This window comes from Brienomyrus brachyistius, unplaced genomic scaffold (assembly GCF_023856365.1).
Source record: "Brienomyrus brachyistius isolate T26 unplaced genomic scaffold, BBRACH_0.4 scaffold51, whole genome shotgun sequence".
Classification (NCBI taxonomy): Eukaryota; Metazoa; Chordata; class Actinopteri; order Osteoglossiformes; family Mormyridae; genus Brienomyrus; species Brienomyrus brachyistius.
The window spans coordinates 1,558,366-1,570,137 of NW_026042326.1; the positions used below are offsets into that span (position 1 = coordinate 1,558,366).

Consider the following 11,772-nt stretch of genomic DNA (forward strand, 5'->3'; position numbering starts at 1 on the left):
AAGGCATGATGCTAAAAAGAAACAGTATCCCTAAGAGTAGCAACAAAAGGAATCTAATTTACCTCATTAGGAATGTGTATGTAGCATGCATTTTCACAAGAAAGCCCATGTTACAGCACGACTTTCCTTTGACATGATGCCAGTCTCACACTTGGGTGTATGTGCCTGTCTGTTGTGTATTTGTGCTCTGTGTGTATGTGTGTGAGCCTGACCCATATCAATGCTGGGAAACTGTCCCGTGGAGACCTAAGAAGCTGCTTCATCCCCTGCACTCCAAGTGGTTGTATGGAGCTTATCAGACAGACAGGTGAGTCAGGACAGTGATAACACACTGTCTGCAGCATTCATGGGTGCGAAGTAGGTGATTTCTACTAAGTGATTTCCTTCTAGGGCTGAATCTGGATCTCAATTGTTACCCCTATGCAATCTCATTCTAGGGCTGAATGTCAATTTCGATTCATTCTCCTATGTGATTTCATTCTTGAGAAAAATCTCGATCTAAATCTCGATTTAAAGTCAAAGTTTTTTTTTTCAGAGTTTCACATCGATCTCATTCTTCCATCACATGACCTGTGCCTTATTTCCATTAGTGGGGAGATTGATCAGAGATCAAGATAGCACCAGGAATGGCTGGTGTGGTGTGTTGCTCCCATGTGTGTGCTGTTTTTGTTAATTTATGTTGCGAGTGTCAAGTCCAATCTCATTACCTGGATCAGAGAACAGCTGCTGACCTTCAAAGACAATAACCTGCCATTTTTCAATACTGAATTTCTTCCCGAACAAATATTATGGAGATCCTCACAGTGGGTCCCCAATCTGTGCTGAAGTTGATGCAAAGGCCGGTGCTCAGGATCGCTTGTGTGCCTTATGTGCAGAGGATTCCGGATATAATTTCTCCAGCATGTCTTGGGTCCACTTCGGTGCCTCCTCCTGGTTGGACAAGACTGAAACAACTCCGCAGGGAGCCGTCCAGGAGGTATCCTCGATAGATGCCCGAACCACTTCAACTGGTTCCTTTTGATGCAGAGAAGCAGCAGGTCTAGTTTGACCCTCTCCCAAATGTCCGAGCTCCTCACCCTATCTCTAAGGTTGTGCCCAAACACCCTATGGAGGACACTCATTCCTGCCACTTGTATTCGTGATCTCCTTCTTTCAGTCACTACCCAGAGCTCATGACCATATGCGAGGGAAGGAACTTAGATCGACTGGTAAATTGAAAGTTTTGCCTTTCGGCTCAGCTATCTCTTCATCACAACAGAATGGTACAGGGTCCGCATTAGTGCTAATGATGCACAGATCCACCTGTCAATCTCCCATTCCCTTTTTCACTCTTTCGTGAACAAGACCCTGAGATACTTAAATTCCTCCACTTGGGGCAGCAACTCGTTACTCACCAGGAGAGGGCAATCTACTCTTTCTGGTCGAGAAAAATGGCCTCAGATTGGAGGATCTGATCCTCATCCCAGCCGCCTTACACTGAGCTGCAAACCATCCCAATGCATGATGCAGGTCACCAGCTGATGACACCATCGAGACCACATCATCCACAAAAAGCAAGATGCGATCCTGGACCCACTCTACCCCTTGGCTATGCCTAGACATTCTATCCACAAAAATTATGAACAGAATTGGTAAGAAAGGGCAGTCCTGATGGAGTCCAATACACACCAGGAATGAGTCTGACTTATTGCTGGCAATGCAAACCAAGGTCTCGGTCCATTTGTACAAGGACCTGATGCCCCACAAGAACAGACCCTGTACCCCATACTACTGAAGTACCCCCCACAGGACCCATTGAGGTACACGATCATATGCCTTTTCCAAGTCCACACAGCACATGTAGACTGGTTGGGCATACTCCCATGAACCCTTCAGTATCCTTGTGAGGATGAAAAGCTGATCCAGTATTACATGGCCAGGACGGAATCCGCATTGTTCCTCCTGGAACTGAGGTTCGGCCAACAGATGGACGCTCCACTCCAATACCCCAGCATAGACGTTCTCAGGGAGGCTGAGGAGTGTGATCCCCCTGTAGCTGGGACACATACTCCTGCCCCCTTTCTTAAAAATTGGGACCTTCCTTCTTCCTTCTTGATTTTCTTCATCATAAGGGTCTTCATGAACCACACTTAGTCTGGCCACTCAACTAGGACCAATTTGCCTTGAGAGACCCTACCAGGAGCAATTGCCCCCAACAACATAGCTCCTAGGATCACCATGATAAGGTGGTGATTCGTGGAGGGGGCAATTAAAGATGCTTATCACATTGTGGTGTGAGCTTGTCTTGGAAATTCTGATCATAGATTCATTCATTTGATTCTAACTTAAAGACAGAAATTTAAAACCAACAAGCCCATGATTACAACAGTGAAATGGTGGACTAGTCAAACCATCGGGAACTTACACAGTTGCTTTGAAATCACAGACTGGGATGTATTCAAGGAAGAATCGGATGTGCTGGAGTAAAATATCAATATCTCATTGTACGTCAGCTTCTGTGGAGAGATCTGCATCCCAGTAAAGCAATGGGTGAGGTACAGTAATGGCAAGCCATGGTTTTAAATAAGGGAATTAAAGCAGCTAAATAAAGGGATTCAGATAAGTGGAAGAACCAACCAGATACTGACAACTCAACATCAGCCATGAAAACCATACAGGAATCACTAGCCATAGCAGAGAATTTCCACCTATCTCACAGACAACAGCCAGCTCTCCAAAGAACTGAATGAGTTCTGTTGCAAATTTCAGATTACACAGGGCAATTCCCATCCTTTGTTTGCCGACCATTCTCCCCTTCAAACTCAAGACAGTTCATCTGCAAGTGCAGGAAGACAACTCCACTTCTCCCCCCACAACCCCCTTCACTATCTGTGAACAGTATGCCTGCAGGCTCTTTACAAAACAAAAAGTGAGTTGTTCAGCTGGCACTGCCAGATATCACTATTGGGTGAGGTACTGTACTGACTAACTGGCTCCAGCCTTTACTGACATTTCTAATAAATCACAGAATTTATACTCTGTTCCCACATTTCAAGTCCTCAAATATCATCCCTATCCCCAAAAAGGCTATCAGTGGTCTAAACGACTGCAGGCCTATTGCCTTGACATCTGCAGTTATGAAAGTCTTTGAGTGCCTTGTCTTGATCAATCTGAAAGCCAAAACGAACCCTCTGCTTGACCCCTTGCAGTCTACATAGAGGGTTACCAGGTATGTGAATGATGATGTTTTCCTGGCCCTGTGCTATGTACTAGGGCATCTTGACACCTCAGGGACCTACAGTATATGAGAGTACTATATATGGACTTTAGCTCAGCTTTTAATACCATTGATCCTGAGCTGCTTCAGGTTAAACTCTCCCAGCTGTCTGGGGACATGAAACAGGACAATAAGCAGGAAGAGAGGGCAGAAATATATATAATAAAGAACAGACAAGGTTTAAGTTCATGTTTAGCATTTCTTGCACTTCGAAATGAGGTGTTTGTTAAAAATCAGGCATGAGTACTTTCTGTTCAGCTATGGAAATCGAAAGATCAATCTTTGGGCATGATTTTTTAATGAGTTAGAAACCTGTTATGAGGTGATACTTTGAGAATTCATGAATGAGACTCATCTTCCACTATGCAATATGACTGATCATCCAATACAATTTTCTCCATTATTACAAATTTGAATATTGGCAAGCAAGACTGATACATCAGACCGACGCCAATATCTTGCTTTTAATGAATATTGCATGTTAACTATATATATAGATATCGTGCACAACAACAACAAGAAATTTATTATTAATATGTTTTTACATCTATTATTATGCTCGCATATTTGAGGTTATACTGTATCTTTCATACATTTCTAAAACTAAAATTACTAAAAATTAACAATTTTATAATAAAATATAAAAATTATTCCAGTTAAGTAAAACTTTCATGTCACAGGATTCCTAGAGTGGCATCAGGACAGTATGATATGTTCAGTATTAAACATCAGTAAACCAAATGGAAATTTACCCGAGTGTGTATGCTTCTATGCTTCTATATAGATTTTTGTATTCATACACACACGTGTGTGACTGTGTTACAGGTGTGCCGGTAGTCGGTAAGAATGCGGTGGTGGTGGGGCGCAGTAAGATCGTGGGCGCACCCATGCATGACCTGCTGCTGTGGAACCATGCGACCGTGACAACGTGTCACTCCCAAACGGCTGACCTTGCGACTGAGGTGAGACCTCACAGAACACTGGCAAAATATTCTGCCCTTATTGTGTGTATGACTGGCAAATGTGTCACTTACTGGAGTACTCACACGAAGAGTGTCCTCTCAGGTGAGCAGAGCTGACATTCTCGTGGTGGCGGCTGGGAAGCCAGAGATAGTGAAGGGGGAGTGGGTCAAGGTCGGGGCGTTGGTCATCGACTGCGGCATCAACCACATTTCAGGTGTGTATGTGACTGTGGGACAGTCAAAAATCAGCACCAAATTACTGCCTCACAGATAAGCCTGAAATATAAAATGGGTATGAAGCTAAGGCTGGATACAGAATGGATACCAAGCTGTCTTATCTCTTTAAGCATAATTTTGTTTGGAGTGCCACTGATGAGGAAAAAATATTGGGGATATCATCAGTCAAAAGAAAATTTTAATACAGCCAGTTCCATGCGTAAGAACATCTGACTTACGGACAACTACTACTTACGAACACACTGTCATAAAGCCTAATACTGTATATACAAAATTTGGGTTAAATACAGTGGTTAGTAATAGCGAACACACACACTACTTTGAGACGCTAATGAAAAATATTGCATGATTTCAGAAGTTCATTGGCTCAAGGTAAAGTACAGTACCATATCTAGTATCTTTTATTATTACTGTATAAAAATTATGTACTGTATTATTATTTTAAATATGTTTTGCATATTTGAAAGTGTTTCTTAAATGTTTCATATGGGTAGAATGGTATAATATAAACTATACACTATAATTTTTTGACTGACGCTAAATAAGAACCATATGTACTTGTTCCAAATTATCTATAAATTTGACTTAAAGTCAGACCTAGGGAACTCATCTTGTTTGGAAGCGGGGGACTGCCTGTATATTAATTTGCATTGTTTTAGTTTGTATAATTTTAATAATTTGAAAATAATTAATATTTTCTCTGTAATACTGTTTTTGCTAAGAATGCTAAATTAAGATATTGCAAATATAGGTAACTTGAACATTTGTGTAAGTAAGTTTGAGATTTTTAAAGCACAGTGAATTTCAGGAGTTTTCCAGCCCAGCTGTGCTCTCTGGGCGTTTGACTGCATACTGTCTTGCTAACCTCTCACCTGTCACATGGACCTTTCAGATAACAGGAACAGTAGAGGCAAGCGCCTGCTTGGAGATGTTCACCAACCCTCTGCTCTGCAGAGGGCAGCATTCATCACTCCTGTGCCTGGAGGAGTGGGCCCCATGACTGTAGCCATGCTCATGCAGGTATTTCTACATTCAGTCACTGTGCACAGGCTTTCGATATCTTTAGGAAGCCACTGAGAGAATGGCTGTATCATGGCTGTAAAATCTTGCTCTCCTGTAACCAACACTGTTATGCACCCATGCCTAGTTACAGATACACACATGAAATCCTGGATAAGTGGTTAAAAGACATTTTACAAATTTTTTTTTGAAGAGTGGATGGATGGATTGATGGATGGATATAAATGACTGTAAAGTATTGGTCATGCATAGTCATTTCTGAATTATTATCTCCATCTGATACTGATCAGATACTGGTCAGAGGCATAGGGGAGCCCATTTCTAGAGGTATACCCTAGACAGGAAGCCAGTTCATCACAGGGCACATACATACACACACAAAGTCATGCACTACATGCTGTTCTGTGGACACCAATCAATTGCACTGCATGTCCTTGGAATCCAAGTGGAATCTCATGTGACAGATTCAGTGTATGCATACAGAGCAAAGGGGAGTTCAAACCCCCAACTCTGCGCCACCCGGGTTTGAGTCTCCGCCTGGGTCACATGTCTGTGGAGTTTGCATGCTCTCCCCATGTCTTCGTGGGGTTTCCTCCGGGTACTCCGGTTTCCCCCCACAGTCCAAAAACATGCTATGCTATATATATATATATATATATATATATATATATATATATATATATATATATATATATATATATATATATATATAGAACAGACAAACATACACACATAGATGTCTGTTAAGGCCATGATGCTGTTTCCTGTGTCACTTCCTGAACAGAACACAGTGCAGAGCGCCAAATGCTTCCTGCAGGTGAACTATCCAGGACAGGGGAGTTTAAATCATTCGAGGATAAGCAGACAGACCCCAGTACCAAGGTATGCGGGGAAAGCAACCTTCATCCGTCATTTACCTGCCCACTTTATCTGTACTGACTATGTAGATCACCTAGCTACAATAAAATGGATTACATCCAGGCAAACCTGAGCAGTTGGTAAAAGACATTTATTATTTAAGCTAAAAATAATATTAGGAAAACTGGCTATGTAAAACACTCATGTCTGCTGCTTGCTAGAAGAAATTGGCACACAGTAAAATAATAATAATACTAACAACAACAACAATAATAATAGACTGCATATAGTAAATCATGATGCAAACAGTAAATTAGCATCTGATTGGTTTTATGTCACCGTCGCTCTCCAAACCTATATAGAATATGTTGTTTATTCCTTCAGATGATCTGTGTATATCGACACAGATCACCGGTATCTCTGTGCATTCCGAACAATCAGATGGTGGTAACGCAACCAGCTCAGTTTGGTCATGCTTTCTGCCCTGATAGTAAGCAGGGCCATGTCCGCACAGGTATGGATCTAGTACGGCTTGTGAATTTTGGAATGGAAAACTGTCAGCTACTGATACTGGTTGGGAACGGCTCAGTTTCTGATGCAGTGGAAAAGCAATATTAGTCAGAGTAAACAGTGCCCCGTTTTCTGCCTGCCTGCTCATTCCTGATCGCTCGCGCTGCCTGAGCGATCTCCCATTCGGCACGACCCGTGACACACAGTAACTTTAAAAGTATTTTATAGATATATTTCGAACTTTGCAGGTGTTATTGAAAGAGGAACAAGGTGGAAATCATCAGATTTTGAAACTAATTACCCAAAACTGAAATAGTGCCACACTGTGATACCAAATAAAATGGTAGTTTAGAAAATTTGATTCTGTCAGCTAACTCAGAAAGTTTTGAAAACTTAAAAAGTATTTGACAGATCTTTTTCAACCCTTGCAGATGTATTCTAAGAGTGAATATCTGTCAAATTGCACTAAAATTAATTTAGCGCCACACAGTGATACCAAAGAGAAGGTCACTTGATCTTGTCGGCATGATAACCAAATGACAATTAGTTATCTGATCTTTTCCAAAATTGTATGGGTAAGGATCTGGACCTAGTCAAATTTTACAACAAATCACACTAAAATTGAAGTAACGGCACTTAGCAACAGCAAACAGAAGGATGAGATGATTAAAGGCTTATCCTTATGAACAGCACAAGTCTGTTTGTTATTATGTTATTTACTCTATTTGATCTTTGATGGATTTTATTATGGCTGAAAATCTACATGCATAGTGTGCACTTCATACAAAATCATCTCAAATTGTAAAACAGGACTTGCAATGACAGAGAGTTCTTGTGAATACAGGCATGTGCCATCTACAATGAGTATAAAAGGTGTACACACCCATGTTAAAATGCCAGGTGCAACTTAATTTCCTTAAGTTGAATACAGGCATGTGCCATCTACAATGAGTATAAAAGGTGTACACACCCATGTTAAAATGCCAGGTGCAACTTAATTTCCTTAAGTTGATGGTGATAAATGAATAAAATGAATGAATCTTGTGAAGAGTATCCTGCAACTGGGAGTACTCAATGAATACAATTAATGATGATCAATTGATTTTACCTGACTGACAGCCGGTATATAATTTTATTTATATGGCCCACGAACATCAAACAGACATCAGACTTTAAAGATCGGACTGGGGAAACAAACTTAATGCAGACTTATATACATTGAACTAATGACAGCAACAAGAAACAGCTTGTAACACAGGGATTCTCCACAGGCTAAATGAGGGGGTGTGGCACATGGGAGGATTGGACAATTGGGGCATGACAACATGTTTATAATCCATTATTAAATCTGGCTAGCAGATCAATCTTTCGGTGTCACCGAACAAAAAGACGATGTAACGTTATCCCACTTATAAATGCTGTCAAGTTTCGCCCTGGGCACCGGCAATATTTAATATATAAACAAATTATTCCGATGCAGAAATATGGATACACATGCAAAAATGCATTTAATGTAACTGAGATATAACAATAATTCCATATGCTCAGTTTATCCTACACTACTTCTCTTTTCCCAATACTTCTGCATATCTTCCTAGTTAGTGCTGGTGCTTGTCGTCAAACATTCAGAAAAGTTTATCACTATATGTTCCACTCAGTTTTCCTTAGTCAAGTGAAAAGTACCTACTCATAATGAACATAATATAGCAGGGGGAACAGTGCACATTTTCATCAGATAAGGATGCAGTGGGGACAAAATCCACCTTTTTAAATTATATTTATATTTGTCGGATGAATAATACATTGATTTTGTTATTGTCATTAAACACATATTTAAATGACGTTTTTGTTTTAGTTGTAGTTGTGCAAAAAATCCTCATCAAAATTTGTGTCAATGAAATTAACACTGCAAGCAATAACAGATATCATGAGCAGGTGTGAGAGCATGCAAACAAATGGTCTCCATGTAAAGTACAATTTTATTGCCATAAAATGTCTTTCAATGCAGTAAATTCCTTAAGATTTTTTCATAACTAAGGGGAGAGTGTGTAATGTAGTCTCATAATAATACTTCATTTAGAGATGTTTTTTCATTCAGCTTCAATTTTTACCATTTCTTCCACCCCCCTTGTGACCCTCAAGGTCTGGGATCTGACAGTGATCAGTTCAGTAGACATACCTTAGCTTTTGTGCTATCTTCCAATTATATCCTCTGCCCCCCCCCCCCCCCCCCATCACGATCAAGCCCCTCAGGTGAGGGAAAAGCTGTTCTAGGGCTGACACCAGTTCTAATAAGAATAATTGATACTTTATTGATCCCCATCTTTATGCCTCCCTCAACTTGCTCCTTGCAGAGTAAACTGTCTGCAAAGGGCTGCCACCTGTAGTGGTGCCCGGGGAGCTGGGAGTTAAAGACTTTGTTCAAGGACCCGCAGACATATTGAGGCTGAGTTTGAACTGGTGACCTTGTGATTATAGGCACAGACTTAGCCCACTGAGCCACACGCTGCCCCCAAAGCTAATCATTCCCTGACCGGGAATTGAACCCGGGCTGCAGCCATGTAAGTGCTCTGCTTGGTGCATCTGAACCAAAATTTCTTTGCATGCTTGTATCCAGTCCATGCTCCCTGCTTTGATGTCAAAGGTGAACATGAAGTGTGAAATTAGAGTAACCAATCAAATTGGATGCATAAGTATTTGAAGTTAAAATGTTAAAAGAAAGCAATGTGAGTAAATGAGGTTTTTCCATTAGAAAACCAGCAACAATAACTGGATAACTACTTTTCTCTCATCTCAGGTAGAGTTGCTGGGAGTGCCTACTCTGAAGTAAGTCGATCCTTTTAAATTCAGTTTCATTATGACAAGCGATATCGCAACACTGAAAGATCATCAGAGTTAACTTGATTGTTTGTTATTTGATTTTGTTCATAAACAAATGTACAATGCTCTTAATGCAAAGAGGGAACTGTGTATAATTGCCTTATACAGTCTATATCTGTATCTGACAGAAATATGAGTAACACTTTCTATGAAGCCCCCTTTTATAATGCATCAAACATACCTTCATGGTGCATTATAATGCATTTATGAAGTATTATAAGAATTACTATAAATATTTATAAAAAAAGGCATAACATCATAGCCATGTTTATTATGCAGCATGGATCTCTATGAAGTTCTCATCTATAATGCACTATAAATACCTGCATGATACATTAAAATGATCAGTATTAGAATTATGTATGCTTTGTACTGCATTATGAATATATTCATAGTGCATTCATAATGCATAAAAAGCATGGCTATAATGTGATATGCCTTTTTATAAATATTTATAGCCGTGTTTATAATACTTCATGAATGCATTGCAATGCATTATGAAGGTACAGTCAAACCTCCCTTATTTGGGCAGAATGGGACTGAGGAGTGCCCATAAGAAATACACGGAACAGTACAGTACAACGTACATGTGTACACATACAAACTACATGATACTTATGAGGTGCAAGGCTTATAATAGGATGTTATTCCAGTCTGAGCTAGCAAATCATCTCGTTTTATTCTTGCAGTGCTCATCCAGTTTTTAATCAGCATCAAGTGAGCTGGATGATTTTTTTCTTTATTCTTCCAAAGATATCCTACCGTAGACTTGGTCTGCAACAACTCTGAGTGATTTTCTTTTTCGTATCTCTGTAATGATATCGAGCTTCTTTTGGAGGGACTACACGTCGTTTATGAAGCCATGGATTTTGCAGAGTTTTACATGCCGCTGTAAGTTCGGCTCCGGCCACAGCCTTGTCTAGCTCGCTCTCCATTCAATTTTCGCTCCGTCTCCACGTTCAGACTCCGCCCACAACTCTTTGTATGCGGCATTCGTCTCTCTTTCATCTTTTGAAGTGAAAAGCACAAGATGTCTCGGGAGCTCTGCTCACTTATTGATTATTGTTGTTGGTTTGCTATTCATGTTACTATTTATGATTTGTTTGGTTTATTGGATTTCTGTTTTTCACTTTGCTCTTGTCTGTACTTTTGCTTGGGTGTACTTGCTATTTGGTTTCAAATTCTTGACCGGTTTTTGATGAACATCTTCGGGCGCCCCTCGAACTTTGATGCTTTGATCTCTGTGTATGTGTCAGGTGCGTAGGGAGTGACTGCCATTTTGTTTTGCGATCTTATGTTTTATGTTGTTTGGATAGGGAGTTAGGTATAAAATTTGTCATTGTGTTTTTGTTTTCTCTGCACTTAGGTAATTTAGGTTTGGGTTGCTTTTGGAAGCTGGGTTTTGTTTATTGTTTTTGCTATAGTCACTCTTGAGTCCTTTTGCACCAGGTTTATTTGTTCTGTGTCTGTGGCATGTCAATAAAATCAGAAAAATTTAAAAAATCCATATGTGTTCCCTTGTCCATCACATTCTGTCCTTCCCTTATTCCATGTCCCCTTTCCCTTTCATCCATAAATTTTCATCCATAGCTTTACTTCTCTGGTCATTCATTTATTTACATCAGTGCATTTTGGTTGCTATTCTTATTTATCATGGTCGATTGCTTATGCCTTATGATCTTTCTGCTGAAACATCCTAATTCCTATCTGGTGATTCATGAAGTACCATGGCATCTTATACAATTGATCAGATAAGTTAATATTTGAAGAATTTTTCAGGGTTGTAGAGAATGAATAAATACAGTGCATTACAAATGGGAGATTTCAAAGAGCTAAAGCATTGGGTGCTGCGGTGTCCAAGGCCCAGTGCTCAAACCTGGGGTTGGCCAGTTCTGTTTGCAATGTGCTCTTTCTCTGCTTTGGACAAAAGCATCTGCTAAATAAAGTAAGCTAGCCCTCTGTATGCTGAGCTTTCTCCTTACACAGTGTAATCTGGCCACCAATCACAGGCTGGGTTTCTGGGCAACATTGGCCTGGAGAAGTTCTTCA

The 11,772-nt window shown here is 40.2% G+C and overlaps 1 protein-coding gene across 1 annotated transcript; it reads left to right on the forward strand.

The window, feature by feature from the left end:
- Window positions 1-241: 241 nt before the first annotated feature.
- LOC125723813 (C-1-tetrahydrofolate synthase, cytoplasmic-like) lies at window positions 242-10,446 on the forward strand. The gene is made up of 7 exons (XM_049000613.1): window positions 242-307; window positions 4,082-4,218; window positions 4,322-4,433; window positions 5,348-5,475; window positions 6,260-6,357; window positions 9,641-9,669; window positions 10,413-10,446. Exons 1-6 carry the CDS (start codon window positions 286-288, stop codon window positions 9,642-9,644), a joined length of 501 nt encoding a protein of 166 aa, XP_048856570.1. The 5' UTR covers window positions 242-285; the 3' UTR covers window positions 9,645-9,669; window positions 10,413-10,446.
- Window positions 10,447-11,772: the final 1,326 nt, after the last annotated feature.

Coding starts and splice junctions, on each gene's coding strand:
- LOC125723813 (XM_049000613.1), top strand. CDS start 286: ATGGAGCTTATCAGACAGACAG. Junction 308..4,081: donor GGAGCTTATCAGACAGACAG/GTGAGTCAGGAC, acceptor ACTGTGTTACAG/GTGTGCCGGTAGTCGGTAAG. Junction 4,434..5,347: donor CGGCATCAACCACATTTCAG/GTGTGTATGTGA, acceptor TGGACCTTTCAG/ATAACAGGAACAGTAGAGGC.